This window comes from Bombus huntii, chromosome 1 (genome assembly GCF_024542735.1).
Source record: "Bombus huntii isolate Logan2020A chromosome 1, iyBomHunt1.1, whole genome shotgun sequence".
Lineage (NCBI taxonomy): Eukaryota > Metazoa > Arthropoda > Insecta > Hymenoptera > Apidae > Bombus > Bombus huntii.
In genome coordinates this window covers 10877004-10902263 of record NC_066238.1, presented here as the reverse complement: position 1 = coordinate 10902263, position 25260 = coordinate 10877004, and the positions used below count along the sequence as shown (strand labels likewise).

Genomic DNA, 25260 nt, shown 5'->3' with positions numbered 1-25260 from the left:
TGGAATAACATTGTCCCTGAATATATTCAGAGAGTTCGCGAAATGGCTACTCCGTACGACGTTATTAAAACCGGACGCGAGATTATTACGCGGCGCGTTAACACTCCGAAACGTGCTTCACGGACCACTCTGTGACCAGTATCTCTGATTCTCATAATTAACTCGGGTCCTCGATGAACCTTCACGAGAACCTTGATCGAGGAATCACTCCACGTGTCTCTCTGAGACGTATACAGAAAGTAGTTCTCGTCTCGCCTGTGGAGTCAAAAGCTACGTTGAATAGAGTTCGTTTGAATGGATGATTACCTATGAATTCTATAGGTAGCTATAGAGACATCTAATTCTCACCTCGACACGAAAATATCTAGAAGCTTCACGTGTATCGTCATCCATAACTCTGGCCAAAGAACCTCGGGCTATGACCGAATGACCATAATGGTTCAGCTGCTGCTTAACGCAAGAAAGGGAACGAGATGATCCTCTCTCTGTAGCAGGACGGCGTGAATGCAAACACGTCCGACGCTAAGCGTTAATTAGCGGCCTAATGAACAGCCAGTCGAAATAAAAGAGGAGCCATTTCGAAAGAGGAACAGAGATACGCAGCTTGGGTGTCAGAACCGGAAACCGGTGCTCGAGAGTGTATTCTCGCCTTTCACGGCCGCCGCTCGGAAAGGTCGTTGCAAAGAAGGGGGACAGTTGTTTTACCGTGTGGACCGGTAACGTGTTCGGGACACTCCTTTTTGCTAATAGCATGCACGCGACCATCCGGACCACACGTGCGCAATAATGGGCAGCGCGTGGGTGTGTGTCCCAACCAGTCGGTCGACAGACCGACCGTGGCCAAAGGGTCTGTGCTATCCAACTTTCTGCCATCGTTCCATCTGCTGCTTGTTACCCGCGGTTATTAATTAGCTAGTCCCGATGCATCGTTTTCGTTATGCGACGTCGCGTCACTGCAACACTGTATGTATACATTAGTGTCTGCTTAGTTACAACTCCAGACTTTGCCTTGCAGCCATCCGGAAGTGTGTTTTCTACGGCCTTTCTCAGGCTCGATTTTAGCTTGTCTATGCATAGTCAATTAAAGTAAGAAGCTAGATCGAGTTCTTGTAAATTTCTCAATTTCAGCAGTGAAATTGATTTAAATTGATTATACAATTTTTCAAGAAACAAACGACTTATTTTCACGAGGTACTTTATCATATAAGAAAATCATATAAATACTTGTAAATTGCAGGGTGAAGTATCAGAACTTTTTAAGCGGATAGTGGTGTGAAAGGGAGGAAAAGTAATAATGTAGTGAAAAATACATATGAGGCGTTCAGGAGTCAGATTGATCGACTTCATAACTTAAAAAGTAGAAAAAATAATGAAGTTAGAAACAGCATTGCTAAATCAATCTTACAATTTTCTATCATTTATTCCATCTTTCTTCAATGAATGTACTTATAGAATTAAGACATTTGTTTTTTAATAGCAGAATATTAACTTATGTAATGAAGTTACGAAATTAATACATATCTAGTTATATTTATCCATCGTACATGATCGACTTCTAAACTTCGACGAAGTCGTAATATACGCGTTAAAGTCGAGGATGGGCGGCCCAAGGCGAGGAGAAGGTGTTGAGACACGGAACACCGTACCACGAGGCGGCGACAGCGCAATTAACTCTGAATCTCAGAGCGGAACGTTTCTCCGCCGGGGGTATCGTAAACGATCGTCTCTCGCGCGTTCTTTCTGCCGTGTGCCGTCCTCTCGTCGCGAGATAAAACGCGTCGGGCCTTGCTCGAGGGTGGTTCGAGAGCGATTGTTATTAGCCCGACGGTGCCGCCTCAAAGGGACTTCGCTTCCCTCGTGATCGCCCTTTTTTGGAATCCGTTTGCAACGACACGGTGCGATTGTTGGACGGTGTATAGCGAGACGCGACAGACGGTTCGCGTTTCACTCGAGCTCTCGTTGAACGCATCCGGGTGTATGTTCGTTTTCCAATTGCCTCTCCGTTTGTTCGGAAAGAATCGGGTAGTTTGTTAAATTCCATCGAAACATAGAATAGCTTCAGCGAAAAATCCCCTACTTCAATTCTTGCTACTACTATTGTACTTTCGTGAGTAGTCTTTTACGTCCGGAAGACGTCATTTGAGATCGCAGAAGGGCAAGAGAAATAGCAAGATGTTATATGAGACATCGATAAGACAGATGAGAGCACGAAACATTTAGAATGTTCATTGCGAGAGCACAAATATTATCTGGGTTTTGAAAAAGCGAATCCCCCGCTACTTTTCTATAATTGATACAGATTGTTGGAATAAGTAACTGTTTTAAATTCACAGAAGAATATCTGGTTTAGTTCACTTTTGCTCCCCTCGCATGACCTGATATGCAAACATACAATTTTCAGTCAACGCTTGTTTATTTTTATGATTGCATCATATCTATCAACAACACCGTGTCAGCCACCGCATTTCTTTCAAATGCCTTCTCCTAAGTAACGAATAATACATACCTCAACGACCATAAACTATTCCGTAGACCGTAGACGTCTCTATGTAACATTATGCCAGAAGATACCGAAAAACTTTTCTCGCTGAGGCCTCGTTCTAGCGAGATACCGGCAACTTCCGGCAACGAGCCTCCGGACAAACTTCCCGTGTCCAACTTTCCCCGGGAAGCAACTTCTTTGGCCACGATCGTAAACCGTGAAACCTGGAACCTGGCGTGTGAACACGGACTAAAATTACCGGTCGAAACGAGGCTGTGTGCAAGCTTTCGTGAAAGTTACACCGTTTAATTAAGGATCGATCGGTCGCGTCAAAGCGTGCTTGTTTTAGGGAATAATGGTCCCGCAAGAGGTACTCTGTTGTCGAGAGACGACGACTTTTCGTCTCCAGTTTGCATGGTTCGTCTCGTCGCGGGAGCCGGCAGTCAGCCCTCGGTGTTCTCTGGTCTCGAATCTCCTGGCGATGCTCGAGGCAGGCTGCAGAGGCAGACTTGCCCGCAGAAATGTAAATACCGGTCGGCCAATCAGTCTGATTGGTCCCATTCGCTCGAATGCTCGTCATTCACCGGCGCATATAGCGAGCCGTAAGGCACGGTTGCCGTTATATGCTCCTGGATCGGGCCATTGTTCGTGCAGATATGTGTGCATTCAGTATGCGCGCACACACACCTGTACGTGTACCTTCATGTTACGTACGGTAACAGGTATGCGATAGGTACATAGCCATCGACCGAAACGCGTATCGCTTTTGATATTGCGGATCCGAAAATGTGACTAAGTTCGTTTGCAACCGGCGTAGTTTTCTTCTCCTCTCTGCGGTGAGAACAGTGGCAAAATTTAGTCGCTGGTAATTGAATCTGATATAGCATGCGTAATGACATTTCTATTTCCTGAACTTCATTCGGCGTGTTTATATATTATCGAACGAATAATAGATTAATTAAATTGATCGGGATTAATATAGACTTTGTTTGGAAATCGGTCCTACTTGAAAGGGGGAAAAAGATATTGGACCGTGCCAGATGGAAATATTAATTAAAATCTCGGTGGAGTTTCCAGTAGAAACCCATTGCGAATGGTGTGAAATTTGTTTCATTTTCAAATTGAATTTATTCCATGGAGTCAATGGAACGTAGTATCTCTGTTGAATTACAGGAACATAAAAATACGTATGTACTACCATTTGATTCGACTTTCCTTTTATATTTTACATAAGTGTAGAATTTTCTACAGTATATGACAAGAAAGGAGCGCGTACAAGAGCATGTGTACATATGCTCGACTTCCTTTCACGATAAAGCAGGAGCGAGGTGTTGCGAGAGCTGGCAGAGAAATCGATTCATTTCGCAGTCGGCCGTTTTCTGCGCACTCAGGAAGTTCGCTAAGCCGGCCCCGTGTATGCGGCAACGTCCGTTCAATTTGTACGGTCGTTAGACGGCATGGACGAGGATCGTTCGGTCTACGTGGAAACGCGCCGACGCGACGCGACGATTCCTCGTGCTGATCCCCAGTGACGGGAATCGTTGCGTGTCGTTGGCTCATTGTTATGGCAATGAGCGTTCCCGCCGGTATCTTCCAATTTTAGACCGGCCCCTGCAAATTGTCTTCCTAATCGCAACGTGCGTTTTATTCGCTCGATTACCTGGAAACGTTATTTACCAAATCGTTCGCGTATCATCGCGATGAAACTTAGCGTCTGAGCCTTCCACCTAGACGAAACCCCTTAAACCCATCATCCCTTTCTAAAAACAAATAGAATCGAATTGAATTCGAGTTCGTTTCACAATTACGCGTGTCTTTCTACTATTTATCCTTCTTTTCTTTGTCTCTTTCTTCCCTATGCCCTGTTTGTATATAAAAATCTTGAGTCACGAAAGACGCATCCTAGCGTTTGTTTCTCTTACTTATTCCTTCCTCTCTACATTTTCTTTCCTTCCTTTTGTGTACACAAAAATCCACGAGCCAAGGAAGAGCCAGTGGCGAAGGATCACTAGTCGCGACAGCGTCGCCCATTCCCGGAGATAACGCATTCTTTCGCGAGCTTGTTTACAAGAAAGTCCAAATCCGGTGGAAATTCAAGGAAGAGGAAGAAACAGAGAGGCCCGCACGAGAAGATGAAACGCCTTGTTCTCTTTTCCTAAGTATTCGGTCTCCTCTGTCGCAACCCTTTCTCGCTACGATCCACGTCACGTGTCCTTTTGCTTCTATCCTCGGATGGTACGGAGACGGAAGTGCGAGAAAGGAAAGACCAACGCGCGTGCAACGAGTAAAAACCTCCTCTCCTGGTTTACTCGCTTTACGCTCCTAATCTGGTTTGACTTGTTTACCGGACTTCGATAAAGGAGCAACGCTATTCGCGAGTGGCCAAGAGTCGCGCGACCGTGTCTACCAGCCTCGAATCTCGAAATTTATTATCTCGGTAAGTATAACCATGAAGGGAGAATCTGGGAAAAAGTCAGACCGCGAAAGTGGCAAAGCGAAGGATAGAAAAAGAGGAAATCACGACAGTCGTGATAACATTGGTAGCCACGGTTGATGGTTTATCGGAAAGTCTCGGCTCTAGCAGCCGGTGTTTTTACGACCGCACCATGGTATTGGTTATAAACTGGCTGGTTGTCCTAAAACTGTTTGTCCCGTGGCGTTATGGTCGCCGTTTCAAGGAAATTTCAGATGTCCTGAGAACCGTATATTCTCTGTCAGGTTATCGAACTTTTCGTAAGTTCCGATACCTTACGCGCTGTCGTTTCTTCCGGGGGTTGGAATTGCGAACTTGTCCCGCCAACGAAATTCCTTCAGTTACACGTAGACCGGTATTGCTTGCTGGTTACGCTTTTTATGTCGTTTGTCATATTTTCCACGTACTATTCTACTCGGTATCTTTATACAACAAAGAGACACGAAACAAAACTTCTATAAATTTCAAAGTTTAGTACGGAAACCCGACTTAGGTAGATACATATATTTACCATGGAAATGCTAGAACTTAGATTTCTGAAACTTAACATTTTAAATTACGTTTTAGACGGTTGTGCGTTTTAAAAGTGAAGAAAGGAGAAGAGTCGTTCTGTTTCGTAATCCCGTGGCCCGGCCGCCACGGAATAACGACCCACTCGTCACGTTCGCCAGACAACGAACTTTCCGTCACAGGACACCACGTAGTCCGTATGCGCGGTTACGTGGTGCACGATGACTACTACGACGACTACTACGACGACTACTACGACGACTACTACGACGACCACAACGACAATGGCAACGGGGAACAGATGCCGGCGGTTTTAGCATCGCCGCTGTGTGTCACAGGATTCGCTTTAACGAGGTTGCTCGAGGGGGTTCATTGAGACGCCGGCTGGTTTGGTAACCATGTGACTTATCCTCTCCCACCCCCGCCACCGGTGTCGCGTTCATTTTCTCCGTTCGTTTTATTATTCGCCTCTTACTCCCTTCTGTTCCTCCATTCTCTCGTCGCGTTCGCCGTTACCATCGTCTAACCTTTATTTTCTTCTTCCCCGAATTCTCGGCATTATTCAACGGGCGCACGTCTCTCATTGAGGATGCACGCACGTACCGACTACCTGCGACGACGACGACGACAACGAAGACGAGCACGGAGACGACGACGAGCGGCAGAAAACGACGTCCCCATAGTCGCTCGAAATCCGCGATAAAAACGTCTCGCCTTGTGCAGCCGGTTCTACGCAGAGTCGGGTGCTGGCTTCGACTCTCCCTCGAAACGGTTCGAATATCTGCATCGCAATGAGCTTCGCTCGATCCTTCCTTTTCTTTCTCCGTTCGCCCCTTTTTTTTTTATTTCTTTCTAGTTTCTTCCCGGCCGACATTGCCATTTTACCGTTTTTTGCTCCTCCGCCAGTATCCGAACGATCTTGAGATATAAAAGATCAGCGGATCGACGTAAATTCGTTTCGTTTTAACGCGTGTTTCACGAGTTTTCGCGTTCAAATTTTATTAACCCGCCGCGTTCCTCGACTCCCTGGCGGTGGGTGAAAATGAAATTTGTATCTTTTATTAGTGGGTTCGCGGCCTCGGAGCTCGTTAAACGTCACCGGCGTTATTATAAATTTTATAGACGCGGTTCGCGGCCCGCACGCTTCGCGATATCCACTCGTCGACGTTGAATCCCGATTACACTAGCGGCGTCACTAATTGCACGTATCACATTATAAACTTTAATCACTTTAATTACTTATCGCATGTAATTAAGCATTTATTGCTGTTGCTCCTCGCGTCGGTCGTTCGATGATTTCGGCTCGCTGATGCGCTCGACCTCTTCCGCCCACCGTCCCCTGTTTCCTCTCCGCCGCCGCTAGGGAACCCCCTAATGAAAGTTTGAATCGCAATTTTACCAAATTAAAGCCAGACTAATTGTCAACGTTATTTCGAGGCGCAGGCTATCGCTATTTTAATTATTCTTGGCACCGCGATACGTTCCGCGATCCAATCTAAACGTTCATTAGCCAATTCGAGCGGTGAACGTGGTCACCCCTTTTATTTATTTTTTATTTATCGAGCCCGTACCAGCTGACGTTCGAATATAGGAAAAACCATGCTCCATTGTACTATAAAAATAAATCTGTTCGTAATTATAATTCTGTAAATCCATAATTCTCATCATCGATCATGTCCCTAATTGTCACGTGGTAAAATCACTATTAAGTTTCGTATGAAAACTTTATACTACAAGTTGATTACCAAAACGCTTTCGTGCAACGTATTGCACCAATATATTTCGATATAAACTTTCGAGCACGAAGAATCGTAAGGATGTTAACGACAGGATGTCGCGTCGTAGGAATTTTTTTATTTCCGACATTAGGCATCGTTGGACGTTGTGAGTAGTAGGCTCGAGCACATCAACGCGAAACGCAACGGCGGCCCAGAAATAAAGTCACGCACGAATTTGCCAGCCATTTTGAAGGCTTAACGATCGAGCCAGGCCAAACGGTCGCACGCGTCTCGCCATTCTTCACCACCCCGTGACCGTTTCTTACGGGGTGGCACGGTGTAACGAGCTCGAGCCCTCCGTGCTGCTTTTCTCATTAAAACGCCGGAGAACGTCTTATTATACGTCGTGTTATTATCATTATTGTCGCGTGGATTGCTTGACGTCGCGACACCATGGTGCGAGATAGATATCGGTAATAGCGACGTTCTGTTAGTAAATCTCGTTCGTTGCGCGACGTCGATCAATGTCGAAAATCGAGAAACGTTGGATAGGAATTTCACTGGCACCGGGTAAAATAGATTACCGAAGATACAATTGCTATGTCTGATATTAGAGGAAATGTCATTCAATCTGAGTCAGGTGCTATACTTTGGGATATTTCCTGTAAAATGTCCATAATTTACAGTCGGAAGCTTCAGTTTTGATAATTGTGAAAATTACATTATTTTAATAAATAGTAGATTGTCTTTCTTATATCTATTTGAAGATGTTACATCGAGTAATCACAGAATACAATTTGCAATTATTGGAGGCTTCAATTTGAATAAGACATATACACAAGTAAAATTGAGCAACATCATTCTCTGAAATTTGCGAATTTTGGTACTAGAATATATAACAAGTACTTAATTGCACGGAAATCGTATAATTAACCTGGATACAATCGATCGATTTGATTTCTGAGAGACTCAAGCGTGAAGTGCTTTCGGCCGTAGATTTTTCAATATTCGAATAATTAAATTATTCGGTAAATTAGCGATTATTTTTTTTCGTACGTAAAATCAGATCTACATTAAGCAATCAAAAGCTAATTACGAAATTTGCCTTTTCTGTTACAGGTGAGCGCATCAATTTTGGCCATTAAGCCCTATAGAGAGTGAGACGTTAACGCGATAGCCGAAACGGTGAGTCCCGCGCTCGCGGCTTATTAAATCCTGTTAGCGTCAGTATCCGGCTTCATCCTAGGCGCTTTTCAACGCATTTTGCGAAATAATACGGAAATTCGACGAGGATCGCGAGAGAGGCCACGCAGACTGGGATCAAATGAAACGGCGCTTAACGCATTTAGCCGAGGAACAAAGGCTCGGTAATTTCGAAATGAAGCTCGGTCTCGTGTTTCTGCCTTCTCTTCTCCTCCCTATCATTCATTTTTCTCTTTCTTTTTCCTTTTTTTTTTTACATCTCTCCACACTCGACGTATACAATTGCGTCGTGTTTGATCGCAGAAGGGAAAGACGTAGAAGAGTGAATCCTAGTAGAAAACTGCTCCAGTCTCGGCGCGTCCTACCTCTCTCCCGAGAAGGATCCCTCTTTTCCTACGAAGTAAACTGTTTTCTTAGGCACTCGGAGCTCTTCAAAAATTCCTAAATATTTACTCGAGCGAAGGACCCCCAGACGGACGACACTTAAACGGTATTCCACGGGCACGGTACACGAAGATGGGCTTAAGCTCGCTGAAGGACGGATTAGAGCCACTCGTGCGCATCTCCCTTTCTCTTCTACTCTTTTTCTTTCTTCCTTTCTTTCTTCCTACTGCTCCTTCCCTTCGATGGATGGATCATTCTTTTTCTCCTTTATTTCTTTCCTCTTCTTTTTCTCGAACTTCCGCTTCTCTGACTCACTTGCACCGCGTATTTGCACTAAGGGAGAATGATCGTTCTTTGAATCGGCGGTCCACATTCCGGCTTTCTCGATCCTATCCACGAGGAAACGATCGAGCGCGACAAATCGTCCGTAAAAATCGGGCATTTTTCTACGTGTACGGAACTATAGAACGAAAAATAGAACGAAGCTTTCGAGACCGACAATTACAGCGACAGAGATCCGTTGGTAGTTCCTTCGCCAAGCGACATATCGAATTACCAGCCCTTGTCCTCCTTCGCGAAACCCAAATCTTCTCGACCCTGTTCTCTTCGAGGTCAAAGTAATTGTTACACCGCGGCGTGCTTATCCACGATCACGAAAGTAAATACGTTCCATGCGCCATATTTCTCTGCAACATGAAATTACGCTCTAATTACCAGTTGGTCGGTTTTGTGAACGACGAATAAGTTGGAAGTCATAATCATCGTGATGGAAGAATTCACGAAACGTTCGGACATGAAATCAGAGCGGTACAGAGTCACGCGATTTGATGAGAAAATATATTCTGAACCTGCCATTTCCTTCTCGTATCTTCTACTTTATCGTTTGCTTATTCCTTGCTTGGTAGAGACTGGGTCATTGCTGTCACGAATGTTCCATTCTATAACAATGAAAAATTCGCTTAAAATGTAAGCTTGCTTATATAGTTCAAGATCGTATAAGAAGATTTAATAGAATACAATCTAGAATTTAAAAAGTGAAGGACTCAATAGAATGTAGTCTAGAACGTCAAAAGATTTATCAAGATATATTCTATTATAATAAAGTACAGCCTAAAGTCGTAAAGTTAATTCAGAAAACAATAAACCCGTAGAAATATCTCTGTATGTATCAAAAGCGGACTCAGCTTCCGCCGTCTGAGGGTTAAAACTCCGCTATCTTTACGCTATCCTCGGTATAAGGAAAAGAAAGATCCTCCGATAGTTAGACGACGGGAAGCTCGATATCGGGATCCGACTCCTCAGTTTCTGACGACTTTCTTTTTTCTCAGCCGGTTACAAGGCTCGCGTCGATGCAAAAGCATTCCCTTGTTCGAAGTTCCCGCGCCTCCATCCACCGTTTCCCTAACGTCGGATCCGCGATTTCCGTCTGAGAGCTTCGAAAACTTTCGGCGGCGGTCGGAATACCGGGTTGCATTAAACATGAATAAACGATTTATGAGGACGAAATGGCTGCAGGGGGGGCTGCGCTCGAAGGAGGTGGTATCCGAATAAAAGCAGGTCGACTGGAATAGGCGTCGACTTTTTTTCCATCGTTCGTATACGTGCACGCGATCGCGATCCAGTCTCGCGTTGTTGCACGATAATTAATCGCCGCTGTGGAACACACGTACGAACCAGTTTGAAGTTATCTTCTTTGTCATCGCAACGGGTAATAATTCCTGGACAATAGATACGTGTTCGTCGATCGTCGATGCGTTTGACGCGATAACGTGTACAAGGACTTCAATTTTTCCAGCTTTACAGCTTCTTTTTTAACGCAAGCTGTATTTGTATTTATATACTGGCTAGTTGGTTTTGTTTTTATATGTCGGTTTTTATCCGAGTTTATTCAATTTTATCAACTTTAAAGAACGATGGAAGTTTTGTGTAATAATTGCAATGGAAGTTTTGTGTAACAATAGCGATGGAAGTTAAATAGATATTTGAAATAGGGAAACGCAAATGGCGGAGAATCTTCAGCCACTGTTCGTCGATCGCTTCTTTAAACCTGACTGGAAAATCTAGTAATTTCTAGACTTGATTCAGCCAATGAGAGCGTGCAACGAGTGATGGAAGAGCAGGAATATTTGCTTAGCACTCGCGATATCTCTCCAACTACGTACTCACGTACATATATCATTACCAGACTGCAAATGTCTACTTACTTATCAGAAGTGTAAATTACAAAGATTGGCAAGAATACGTACAAACATATTAAGAATAAGACGTACTTTCTAATTATATCTCACTTTTCTATCAGTATCGGCAGACACGAATTTATAATATTTATTGTACGAACTGTTCAGAAAAACAGTGCTTAATTAATATATAACTCTTTGTTAATCAACACATCTTATAACGAAATCATTAAAAATAGAAACCGTTGGACAACAATTATTACATCTTATACGTGTAATTATTTTATTTATCAGAGGTTCAAAGAACTCAGAAAAACATCGCGCAGTGCGTTCCTATAATATCGTTATTAAAATACGAAACTTTCCAGTTACCTGGTAATACGCCGTTTCTTCAATTATATCGAGCAGAGAAAGATCGCGGAGTTCCGCGGAAGTTCGTACGGATAATTCTCCCAATGTCGTTCCATCCCATCCTGAAACAGATACTCGAGCCGGTTAGCTATGTCTTCCAGAGCGGAACGTGAGTTTTCGAACAGAGATTACGTCGGGATGCATTATCGATGAGAAAACAGATAACGAGCGAATAATTCGTTTTCGCGACGTCTCTATCACGGATCGGGATCAGAGCTCCTGTGGCATCGTTTCACGAGTTCGGAAAGTTTGCTTTGCCACGCGGTTCGCCTCGAGCTAATTTGCGACCGTCAGCTGCGTATTTCTGCGACTATTCTGAGTTTCTTGTGGCGTTCACCCACTAGTCACGCGGAGTGTTGCTCGCGGAGTAGGCGGAGTATCTTTAAAAACGAACACTGTGAAACAATATTTCTCTTTTCGCCTTGTGAGTGATTTTCGTTGCAAGATCATTTTTTAGGGCCTTTGAGGCGGCAAACTGTGTTGAAAAGTCGCGTCCCGGACCAAAGAAACTCGCCGTCATCGTCGGTATAGTGGTAGTGATCGTCGCGATGGAAGGTTGTCTTGAGTGTTTATTGCGCGGGGTGAAAGTTCGACGTTGGTCGGAAATGTCCGCGTCGTGCAATCTAATTATCGCGTTCGCGGGTGCCAGTAACGACTGGTCGTAAATCCGCGTGTAGTTCGAAATAAAAACAGGTCGTCGACAACAGGGCACGAAGAATCGAGTGGCTATCCGTGACACGTCTGTCAGCGTGTCTTACGAAACAAAATGCAAAAACCATTCTTGGAGGTGGTCAGTCGTTAATTCGTTTCGTGAAGAGATCTTTTATTACGCTGTAACTCTTGGTTGTCTAGAAAGATGCGTCGTACGTCTGACATGTTGTTTCTTCTTTCTCCTACGGTGAAAACACGCATGTCGTTGCCTCGATCCGAGGAATCGTCGTCAGGTAACGTTAATTGGTCAGCAGATTTAATTAGCCCGTAAAAAGAGCAATCTCGTTCTTCCTCCGTCTCGAGTCGTTGATTAACTGAGCAGGGAGGAGCCTGTTAATCGATAATTAATTTGCGTCGAAGGCTAATGCTCCGCACCGTTCTCCCCCGGGGAGATAAGCAGCGAAATAAAACGAAGTTTTAGCCAGGTTGGAACGTCACTTGGACGTCGCCTTGTCAGCAATACGCGTTGTTCTCGATATCCATTCCCAATGGAGCGTCGAGCTTCATCCAATTGTCAGGGATCTCCATTTCGTCTGGACCGCTCGCTGTTCGACTGCGGATTTCTCGGCCAATCGAGTTCTCGTTAATGCCTCGACCGACCAGTCACTGAAATCTGAATGGCAAGGTGGCAAAGGGAGTCCTGTTCTCGGGGATATCCATGGCTCATATTTTATGCGCGGGAAGTAATTAAAAGAACGGCAGAGATTGGTGATCCAGATAGGTATTCAGTTGAAGAAAGTTTCACGAATTGATCATGCGATTCCAATTTACTTTTGCCCATTGGAGACTGAGAATACCGATATTCTATTCGCGACTACTTTCCCGACATTGAGGATTTTACTTTGATAGAAGTAAACCGTGCCGCAATTTACTAAGTGTACACATAGTCAGAGACAGAGAGATAGAGAGGCTGGTGCTTCGAATTTCCGGCAAAGTACGCATCCTCGACAACAAGTCACTCGAGCTGGCTCAGCATCAATCACGTGCTCCAGCGTGCGCCATTCGAGGAAACGACATAGGCAATCTACGTGAAAAGGCAGGAAAGAGAAGTGCACTCGAGAAATATCGACACGCATTCAACGTGGGTGGTTATCGTTCGCTACCTCGTGTTCAAACACCAAAACGAAACAAGTGAAAAGTAGAAATACGAAATCGTCGATGATAACAGAGACAAGAAGCAGACAAAAGAAAGTTGATGGAAGGACGAAACTATAGACGAGCCTTCCACTAACGTAACTAAGAAAGAACAACGAAGGTAGGGAAGAAAGGGAGGAGACCCCGAAGCGAAAGACAGAAGAAACAGAAGAAGACGGCGAAAGACGTGGATGGTGAGCGACGTTTCACTTGTTCCGAACATAAACTAGAACGGCAGACGTGTCGGTATGAAAATTTCAATCGGCTCTGCTAAAGTGTCGGCGTAGCGACTGTCGAGGAGGCGACGTCGCCGAAGCTGCAGCAGGGTGGTGATGTAGAAATTCAGGTGGAAGATCCAGAGGGGGAAACGTGGAGGAGGTAAAGAAGGGTAAAGTGGCTCTGGGCCGCGTATAGGTGCGCCCACCTTTATCTCTCTTTTCCTCTCTCTCTCTCTTTCTCGTTACCACTTCGAATAACGCGAACGTTCCATCGTCTCCCTTCGTGGTATTCTCCTCTTCTATCGTGCGAGGCCTTAGCCCCCGGCGAACTGCATAATTCATGGCCCTGCTACACCAACCGCCTCCCTAACGGACCCTCTTCTCGAGGGTCGACGTCAGCCAACCCTTCTCCTCCTAGGTACTGCCACCTTCTCCCTTCCTCGCGATCTCCTGCGCTCTTCCACCTGGCTTTCCAGGGTCAAACTTGGTCGGTCGCGTTATTGTATGTCACACTGCGTGCGCGTCGACTCTCGAGGAGCAAGGTAAAGCTTGCACGCGTCCGGATACAAGGACACGTTAGTTAAACGAGAAAGGGGGAAAGGAGAGGGTACGGTATGCCCGGATAAAGTTGGCCCAAAGCGTTCTACGTGCATCGTAAGCATCGCGCCGGCGACGCGCAGAATGTAGGCGAATATTTCGGCTGAGTTATGAACGGCACCCCCCGTCGAGGTAGCGGCGACCTAACGAGAGGAACGCCACGGGCGCTTCGACCGCTCTCGATCCTCCTTGAATACCTTCCCTGACAGCGAACAAGATTCGAACGCCGGAGTAATGGATTTTTACGAGTCCAGACTGAACGTCTATACACGAACAGGGGAGGAACGCGTCTATGCGAGCCATTGTAACGCGATCGTGTCACTTTTTATTCGGCATTGTGCTCCTTTGGACTGTATTTTAAGCTGTCCGATGTGGTAGGCTGTGGGGTGACTGTTTAGAGGAGATGGATTCCGCGAGTAAGACCGAGTCGAACATGCTGATTTACGTTCGACGAGATACATGTTTCTTAAAGTGCCTTTGGCGAGGATATATTGCTAGACATTATCGAAACATGTATGAATGCTTATGTACGTATACGCTGCTTGAAACAATTAAAGGGTCATTTTCTCTGTCATGTTGATTTTATTAAAATCAGTGTATGAAACTTGTAAAACTTCTTCGCTTGTCAGTTCCTTTGGTTAGCGCAAGAGAATCGTTCGTGGTAGCGGCACTCTAAATGCTTGAGCAACGTACGACACGTAAGAGAACATATAAATCACGCAACATATTATTACAACATTTTACGTTATCATCGACTTGTCTGGCTTAATAAGATAATAATATAATAAACCACACTTTTCTGTCGAACCACGTATACAATTAATATAATGTCCCTGCCCCTCGATGATTTTACATCGCAATACATCAACAAGAAACTACTAAATCAACGAAAAAAAGAGAAGAAAAGACGGAAAAATCAAAGCAGGAAGACGTTCTACGCTAAACGAACCAACGATCGTTCGCCCCATAGAAACCAGCTTCAATCTGATTTAGATACCTGGGGAATGTCGTTAAATCCACAGCACAGTCTCGGCCTGTCGCCGTCGCCTGTGGCTATGTCGCGCTCAGGGTGCGAGTTGTTTCAGCTTTCGCGAGATCGTGTACGCGCCGATAGAAGACAAAGTGTTCACCCGGAGCTACGAAACCGCTGGAAATTAATACGAAACCGGCTGTAAAGCGTTCGCGGGGAGAAACGCGTGATGCGTAGAGCCAACGAAGACGAGTGGAACAAGATGCAGATATCCCGGAGGCTTGGGCCGTTTACTCTCGTCCTACCGGCAAGAGCGTACCGGTTTCTCGCGTTGAATAAATGGGAGATGCACTGCCATCTTGGGCTCCCATCGCTCGCGTTCGAAGATAAACATCAGCGCCAGCAGCGTCCGCGCGAACAGCACACGGTAGTCGAACAGAACCCTCGTAATTAGCCATGCTTCGAGCGCTCCTCTCTTTTTCGCGCGTTCCGCGACGCCGATGCGCCCGAGAATGTCCGATCACGACCATTTGCAAAGTGTCCAGCAACCGATCAAAGCGCTCTGCCGTGCCGAGCCGCACGCTCGCGGAAGAAATTTCTCCCTGATGGATGGCCGAACCCCTGGGTGAATCGCTTCTTTGAATTTCCGCTGATGAAGATTTTTACTAGGAGGAGGTATAAGAGGATTATTGTGAGGGGTATCAAAGCTCGATTCACATTCCATAGTTCGTGGTATTATTTTATGGTGCAAATTAGAAGCTGGCTGCGGGTTACAAGCGCTAAAATGCTTTGGTGGTGGTTTTTGATTGACAGAGTTCTGATTATACGACATATTAGTCTGAAGTCTAAAAGTAGATTCAAAGTGTGAAGTTAAGCGAACCTAAGGAATGTTCGAGGGACTACGAATAAATATTTTAAAATATACTTTTTATTTGTTTTATTTTTGGCATTACGAAGCAAATGGTATCTTGGTATTTTTTGTATTTCGGTCTAAATGTGATCCTTGCCGTCTCTCTTTGTACTATATTTATTAAGTAATTTGTGACGTAGTGTTACACGTTTCAACACGTAGAATTCCCTTATATAAATTATTCGCAGGATCGCGTTAATCTTTTACCATAAAATGCGATGAAATTTACAGTCTAATTTCATTTAAAGGGATTCACTTTCATAGCACATAAAAAAAGGAGCAGATATACCAAGTCATTGGTTGTCAAAGCTACGACGTCTTTCAATTTCATTTTTTTATGACACTCGTGATTGATAGTATTAAGGATAACTCGGACCCCTGTTACATCGGTTTAACAACGGTTACGGCCGTTATCTCGAAAAGGAAAATCGCCGGATGCCAGGAGACAGGAGGCTCGTGTAAATTTTATAGATCCTGCTCGAAGCAAACGGCATACGTCCGGGGACGCACGATGTTGCTTCTGATTTCGCGGAAAGGCCGGCTGTAAAACCTGTTTGTACGTCTCTTCGAGGAGACATCCTCCGACGTAGGTACACCGGGGAGAGAGCACGTTGCATTTCCGGCAAGATACTGTAAAGCGTAAGTGACTCGGTTGACCGCCGCCGGTACTCCGTGGAAATGCTATTTGCGTCCTAGGGAAATCCAGCCGACGTCCATTTCGCTTTATCTCGTGCTTTCTGTCTCGCTCCCCTTGCTTCAATTTGAATCTTGACGACGTCGTCAAAGTGGCCCTTCTCTTAAGAGGAATTTGAAACCGTACAGAATTGTACAAATGAAATTAACAGATTGAATTCCTCTGTCTGATGTGTACAAACGAATTGCGATACTTGAATGGAATAATAAACAAGTTAGTATATAGAAATACCGAATCGGGCAATCTTATAAGGAATCTTTTAAATTTTTTAACCGGGCAAAACCAATTAACTCGTCGTTTAACTCGCCGATTCTCTTGAACATTGTACCGTGTCGTTTCTATCAACATTAAGAATAAATTACATCGTATTTATATTTGCGGCGGCTGAAATTTCGCAAGTAAAACTGCGATGCTTATTTTTGTACTTCTTTTAGCAATATTCTTACGTTTCACTGAAAGTATCGTCGGTCCGCTCCGAGTCTCTACTCGATTGGGTACTTTTACGAAATTTATGCAAAATTTGACATTTTAAACCTCCTAATTCGTTTATAAACTTGTTGAATAACCACCAAATTTCACTCTCTACCTACAAGTTAGATATCAACAAAGTTCCAGTAAAATGAACGTAAATATATACACTAGGTAGAAAGTTTTTTAAAGAAAATTAAGAATACAAGTAAGAATTCTACTCAAAAAACCTATATCGAATTTAACACCAAACTTTCCTAATGCTTTGCTTACATACTACTTGTCTAAATGACACACCCCTCCTGCTACTTTATTCTCTACGATCGCGCTTCGCGTTAGAAGGGTGTAATAGAGGTTCGGATCGAGAAGCCTAGAATTAGTCGCAGGGATTTGCAGGAGTATGAGAAGAGAAGAAAAGAGGTTTCGCGGAGCTGCACACGTGTTTCCACCTTCCGCAGCGTTCTACTATTAAAGCGGTGGCGCGCGGACCCACCCGCGTCGCGATTTCTCTTTCTTTCTCTTTCTCTCGCCGGCGTCGACGTCGTCGTCACGAGAGGGTCTACGAAAATAAGTCGCGTCGCGCCCCGGCAATTACGCGAGGACGACTTCGTCGACTTTTAATTTGCCTGGCCACTCACTCCTATCCATTTCTCTCCCCCTTTCTCTTTCAACCGGCGAAATGCGCAGATTCGCGAGCGCAAAAGTTGGCTTTCCGCGAATTCGCGCGCAAATTTACGCGACATGAAAACGACTGTGCCTTTGAACGGCACGCGCGACCACTTCCTTCCAGCGGCCTCGTAAATCCCCTAGGGGCGGAAAGCGTGCGTGTTTTTCCGCCACGGAAACCGTTGCCGCGAGTTTTCTCGAGCGAACTCGAGGATCTCGTTTTCGCCAGCCGCCACTTAACGATCCGCCAGCCATTAGTCGCGCGAGAACCTGCCGCCGGAATAATACGTTAATTCTAGCGTGCTTCTTCGAATAGGGGTGGAGCCACGTTCATTTGGCTCATTGGGTAGATAGGTATTAAAAGTTGACGTTTTGGTTCTTTTGTAAGTCGGAGAATTATTGCAGGGATTTGAATATGTAACAGCGCGCTGTTTCTTGGAATTTTTTGATTCGATCCACTGGTAAAGATACATATAATTTTTTTAATGGTTTACATTCTACATTTATGGAACAAGTAATACTAAATGTATTATAGAATGTTTGATATAAAGTGTTTAGTTTATCGAAAGACAAAATATAACGAAATGGAAAATATCCGATGATACTACGGATATACTATATAAAATATAACTTATTATTATAATACTAAGGAATATGATAATAAAATTATAGGATATTAAAAAGCATGTAATGTATGTAGATAATTTTCAATAGATTAAGTTCGATTAGATTAAAACGTTATTTGATCGCGTAATTCAATAATTGATCGCACTAGAATTCCCTATAAAGTTGATAGCAACGGCAATGGTTACTTTACCCTCGCTTTACCCAATCAAGGTTTTACCTGGTCGAATACCGAGACTCATTCTCTAACTATTGCAGTTAATGAAACATATCGGGGAAAATAAAAGTTTCGCGAACTTGTAGGGGTAGTTTTACTCCGCTACAATGAACGTACGGTCCCCGGGTATCGAGGAAGTTTCATCGAAATCGGAATTATCGAATGGAGAAACGCCTGTATATTGTTGTATCTCTTTTTCTTCCTCGAGCAACGAGGGTAGAAAGTCGAACGCGATCGCGGAGGATTTTCGTGGCTGTTGAGGAAATGATTAAAAAACTTACGACTACTAATGGGATGGCCGATGTTTTAGGATTTATCGATGGTAGCGAGTGCGTCATATTTTTCACCGAGGTGAAACTACTCGTGGGTGGAGGGAAACTAGTTTGGATACAAATTTTTCCCCGTGCTCCAGAGTTTCCCGACGAGCCCCGGTTAACGATCCAGAAACGTCGGTAGCGTGGGGAACTTGCACGGTCGTTTATATGCCTGTACGCGAGTTCTGCTACTTTTTTCATGGCCCCCTTCCTCGGTCGCCACCATTACGGGAGCGTGTCTTTTCAAGAAAATCGCGGCAGTTCTGCAAAACGACCGTGCAAACGGTCTCGAGCGGTAGGAACTCGCCTCCGTTTTAATTGCGCTCAAATTAGTGGAACCAGACTTACAGAAGCCCGTCTAGGTAAAATCTTATTACAGTCTCAGCTTGAAACGCGAGGATATTCAATAGATTTTCGAATAGAGAAGCGGTAAGATACGATTGTAAAGCATGTTTTTCTAATGTCTTTAATCCTTTTCTTCGCTTGTAGAAAGTCTGGTACAGCAAGAAGGCGAATTCCGTACTTTTAATTTAGTTTCCGTGGAAAAACAGACTTCTGTGTTCGGTCGTGCTATAAATCAGGGACGCGACTAGCAGAAGAACGTCGAACACGTTAAAAGAAAGAGTCGGGTTTATGAACGATGAGTTATTTAAGAAGAAGGAAACGGCGAATAACGTGGAAATCGAGCGTCCAGAGTGAAGTACAAGGGCACTTTATGTAGCGACCCGCGGTAAAAGGGCGAAGGTGCTGCTTCAGCGGATGAGAGATGGCTGTGTGCGTATCCGTAGGAACAAACCGAGCCACTAAATCCACATGATTTCTCCGTTTCCAGGCCCCCGTATCGTCGTCTGAGAGATTTACAGAAGACGTTATGTCGACGCCAATGCTGGAAATAGCGCAAACCGTACCGTTTCAACTAGCGACTATAAACTCACCCCTTACAGCGATTCCTCGCTCGTTTTCTAGATATAGATTTCACGATTGAAATTTATATTGTTGGAATCGGTGCTCGTAGGAATTCCCCAGGTCGCGTTATTTTCACCTAAAATTACTAGACCAGGTTGAAAAGTTCCCCTCGAAATTGGAGAGTTTCTCTCTAATGACTCCACGGTCGTCTGGCGGTCGCGTCGGGTGGTAACACGAAAATCAGACAGACGGGATCGATATTGCGCTCGCGAGAGTAGAACAGAACGGTACGTTGAGCACGAAGCGTTCTAAATAGATCCCGCGGCCGTGACCAATGATTAATCGCGCGTCACGGTGAATTCAAGCAGTCGACGAACGGAACGAGTGCACGAGTCTACGACACGGTCTGTTGCACCGACTCGAGTAACTCGAGCTTCGATGCACCCTATGACCTTAATTACTGCGTCGACTAATCGATCCTCCGCATTGTGATCGTACTATCCCCGACACCGGTACCAACGTAACCGCTTCATGCTGAATGGTATCTTAATTGCCGGTCGGATAATCCGATTCAGCCACTTAATCGATTATGCGCCTCTATGGAGCTGTCGCAGCCGCATTCACCGAATCTTGATGGAATTTCCCCATTTACCGATTAAGTAGAATACCGTTCCCGGATGGCCAATGTACAAGTACACAGACAAACACAAGGCATTACGTACATACACACGCATACATGAAAGAGAAGAGTTACGGATTGCCGAGACGATTTCTGGGAGACGATCGACCCTCCCGATCTCTCAACGACGACTTCATTAAAATCACTCGGCTTACCCTTTTTTCCACGATCCTCTAACGATATCCAAAGAATTACCTGTGGAATTCTCGTCTCGCCCGAAGAGAAAGGTTCAAGATTATTCGCGATGGTAGCCGCGATATACACCGTGGAGAAGAAGGCAAGAAACGCGTCATCGAGTCGAGATTTTTTCCATGGGTCATTGAATAACGAGCTACGCACGAAAGGGGGTCCCTAAACTTGCCAGATAAGCATCGCAAAGTAGTTGGTAGCCGAAGGAACTGCCGTTAATTAGCCAAAAAGTGAAGGCTCGCCTATGCTCTCTCCGGTAGGATCCCTCCTTGCTTTTTTCTCCGGTACGCGCCACGACGGCACCACTGTGAATAAAGTACAGTCCTGCCTCTTCCACATCCTCCTCTCCTTGGCTCCCTCGCGTGGCTCACCCTCCTTTAGTCTCATCCGGTACACACGAGTTTCGCCCCCTCGTTCAAGACAAGAACAACCAGCCCAAAGGGCCCCACGGGCGTTCTCCGTACCTTCTCTCTCGCTCCTGTTATCTTTCATGCTGCACTAGCTCTTTTTCCCCTCTTCTTTTCCCTTCCCTCTTACTCACTCGTTCTTCTTCTCCTTTCAACGTCCGAACTCCCGATCCTAATCTCGATAATGACGCGTAATGGCTGCTGGCGTGAATGTAGCTCTTTGTTCGTGGCTGCTGTACCGGTCGTATATCTGTCCGGTGCGAGAGCCGCGCCATTTCACCCCGGCGAAAAGCACGGGGAGCTCGAAACGGCCGTTTCCAGCCTGTTTTTCTACGTTTACCATGATCCCCGTTCCTCGTACCCCACCCGGATCGGTCGCCGGTTCCCGAGAAGTTACGTTTAATTGCTTTCTTCCAGTCTCAGCCCGCTATCGTTAGCGTAGTCGTGATTTCGTCCCTCTTGCCGGGCAACGTTTGTAATTTTACTTCTTTCTCTATAATTTTGTTGTTTTTCTTACAACAAGTATATACTACTTTCTCATTTACTTCTTGATGTTCGTTCTTGCAGATACGGTTATGAAAGTTCGATGACCAGTGGATAGCGGACCATCCATCGACGCCACCATGGACTACCTGCAGACGTGCCTCATCTTCTACCTATTGATCCTCTGTTTCTGTGGAGGACGAACTATAGACATATGTGAGTATATATGTGCACGTAGAGATGGTAGATCTCTGTGACGAAAGATCGAGTATGTCGCCGAAATCGATGATGCTTAATGATTCTGGCGTCGCTCATCTCACGCCTAGCTAGACGGTTCTCAATTAAACGTAATTGACGTTAAGACAGCGATTGGTAAAAAATAAACAGCGCGCCAGAGCTGTCGACGTTACCGAGAATCCTTTATTGATAATTAACCAGACGAATTAAGATCCTACAATAGCCTATTCCCGGAAGAAACGTACGAAACATCTTCATATTATCTTTATTTAATTTCAGCAATTCTTACAAGGCGAAATTAGTGCACGCTGTATATTATCTGTGGTTTTTCCTTTCTTGTCATTACCTTATTGTCTGATATCGAAAAAACTTACGCTCGTTACGAAACAAATCAGTTGATGAATAACAAAACAGAATACTTCTGCTTTTTTCCATAACCTTAATATTACGTATAACAAATCCATATTATTGGTATTTGTACGGAAAGTATTTGTATAATCATATAATTTGATACGTAGTTTCTACTTAGGTCTAATTGATTGTTACGCAAATGACCTAAACGCAATGGTGTGCAAATACTTTGTAACCACTCTATTTAAGATTGATCCATTAAACAGCTTTCCAGCAGAGTAACTAGCAGAAAAAGGATAAGTTACCAGCTACAAAATAGGTAACAATCAAGTAAAGTAGAACTACCCGACATCCTTAACCAGCCAATTGATTCGAAACGAGCTCCGAGAAGCATGAGACGCGTACTCGAGCGAACCGTGTGCGGTTGTCTTCGACGGCGTATGTTACTCGTCCCGGTGGCAGAAAATCGATGCCACCTTCCCCGTTTCTCCGTGGTGCGAGGTAGAAATACGTGTTTACATCCGAGACCATAATTCTCTTTGGTGGTAACAGGCTCTGCCCGTTTGGGACGGCCGATAAAAACAGGCGCGACCGAGAAAACGGATCCCTCGCGACGCCCTCCGGGGTTGTTCCGCTTCGACCCCCGTCGCCACGCATTTAAACCACCGTTTCTACTCGGCTTGCTTTCCATCCCATTGGCTTCGGATACGAAGTCGACCCCGCGTCAGGTAAACAGGCCGAGGAAACTTGCAAAGTATCCAGCAAGGAGTTCCGGTCTGTGAAGAAAGGCTTTTACGTACTCGTTCGTGAAATCGGGCCCGCGAACCCCGACTACGAAACGTATCTCGCACCCCCGAGGCTGAAACTCCGCCGCCTGGCGAACGTACCAAAAGCGCGAAAGATGGATGGCCTTGGCGTTTCGGTCTGGTTACGCGTCTCTCGGCCTCTCCGCGATACACGTAACAGTTTTAGAAAGAAATAAATCTACGCCCGGCGGAATGTTTAATGGAGTGGGCGGATGCGCGTTTTTGCCGAAACCACGGGGTGGGAAGGAGAAGGTGCGAGGCGTTCTTGCGAGCGAACATTGAAATTTATCGCGACGCTCTAACGTTGGGAATCGCCACGGGCAAACATCCACAGAGACGTTTTGAACGATGTGGCCATTACGTTATATAAGAATCAATAACACAAGACGACGATTTCTACAGATTCTCGCGTTTGTTGGTGGATCGTGCGATAAGTAGAAATGGACGATTCGCAGGTTCGAAGCAATGAAATCAGAGAGAATTATCCGAGAGAGAATTCCATCACGGCCGAGGCCTAGAATCTCCCGCGCAACCCCGCTCGTCCACTCTAGAATTCAATCACGCCTCTAAACTTGGCCGCAGCCGTATATACCAACGTGGCCGTTTCGATCTTCGCGAACGTGCAATAAAACGCGGGTAAAGACACGACGTTCCGCAGCGTCGTTCCATTTCCAGCGACAAGCTTGGCTCGTTTCTCCAAATTTAATAAGCGAGCGGATCGTAAGTCGGTCTCTTACGACGCGAGCGGAAACGATAAGTAACGATCGACGAAAATATAAATAGCGTGTCGGGTCGACGAAAGCTGGTTTAGGAAGGGCACCAGGGGAAACCGTAGCGACGAGGGAGCGGAGATACTCGGCCCTCCTGCGGTGAGTGAACTTGTACGTCGAACCGCGTTGGTAAATTCGCGGTTGTGTTAAGCGGGCCAGCCGACGGCCAAGAGGACGAGAGCCGAAGAGGTGGAAGGGCTGCGGGCCAGTTAAAGCGCGCATAAATTGCGATGTTAATGTTGCCTGCGATACATAAACATGTTGTACGTCGGTCGGATTGCGGTCTGCGCGCGATGCACGCGTAACGCCAGCTTGCACACAGGCGCGTGCACGCACTCGCGCGGAGGTGGGGAATCGAGCCGGTAGTCGCGTTTGGTTTCGCGTACTCGATTCACCGAGTGTACCTCGACTACCGGCCGCGTGTGCAAACCTGCGTGTGCAGAGGCTCCGTGGAGCCGAGCCACGCGACACGCCTGTGTCCGTCTTGCGTGCGCCACTGGACATGATTCGTGAAGCTGCCGCGAGAAAACGAGCAAACGACGATACGCGCCTTCCTCGGTTACCCGTGATTGCTGGCTACTGCTGCAATTTTCTTTGCTCTTTCCCTCATGGGAATTGAGATGATGCGGGTGATTGTGGTTTTCATATGCAAACGATTGATTCAAACGAATACATACCTCGCAGTAGTAAATAAGTACAATGAATAGCGAAGAAAATCATGTTGATCTTCCAAATCTATTTTTCTTATTGTAGAAATTAAGCATCAGAGCAAACAAGTTTGTCCAAGCTTTTAATAGATATTTATGCGAGGAGGTGCCACCTGCGCGTAATACCATTCTGCCAACCACACCTATTTAACGCGATCACAAAAACAATGGTATTTGTTCGGAAGAAGTTAGAAAACGATGAAGGAAGTTGAAAGAGCTACGATAATTTACCACCACGGAGCGCCAACTTCGTCTTTATCACTTTTTTCCTACCTTTCTTACGGAAAGAGCTACGCCCCGTTCCATTCGCATGAATCATGTGCTTCATTCGTGGGAACGAGGCGCGAAGAAAGTGCTTTATTTTGAGAACTTACTTTTCAATGCACCATCTGACACTCACGTTTCTTATCTCCCTTCCGGTTTAATCATCCCAATACAAATCAACGATCGCTTTCAATCGCACTACTGTAACATCCGGTAATTCCTTACCTAGCACGAACATCGAATTCAATTGCCCCCTGATAACAATAACATCTATCAAAACGTACAGTTCACCGCATAAGCGTCTGACGATCAAGCGTTCTCACGTGCATAAGTATACACACACAAACATAATGTGTTTGTACGCGTGTGTGTGTATGTGTGTACGTCCCTACACATCGTCGACGACAGTAGGAGCAGTACACGAGCGTGTCCAGGGTGGGTGAATCGTTACGCGAAGCCCTCTTGCGTTATGGCATTGTCATCGGCCCGTTGCCTCCCTCGAATCCCCATGACCCCTCTGCCCTTCCAATTATCCACAGATCCATTAGTTACGCGCGCATCGTTGATGAAATTGTCGACG

At 45.4% G+C, this 25260-nt stretch overlaps 1 protein-coding gene across 4 annotated transcripts in view; it reads left to right on the top strand.

Annotated features, from left to right (window-relative positions):
* Positions 1-25260, top strand: part of LOC126868202 (discoidin domain-containing receptor 2-like) — a 134489-nt gene that overhangs the window by 71684 nt on the left and 37545 nt on the right. For 2 of the 4 annotated variants that reach the window (XM_050623469.1, XM_050623461.1), the window contains one exon: positions 21630-21761. In XM_050623469.1, coding sequence (XP_050479426.1) covers positions 21686-21761 — 76 coding nt within the window. In that variant the 5' untranslated portion in view covers positions 21630-21685. Of the gene's footprint in view, positions 1-8302; positions 8369-8405; positions 8551-21629; positions 21762-25260 lie in introns of those variants that run through there. The other 2 variants (XM_050623451.1, XM_050623475.1) reach the window with 2 other exon arrangements.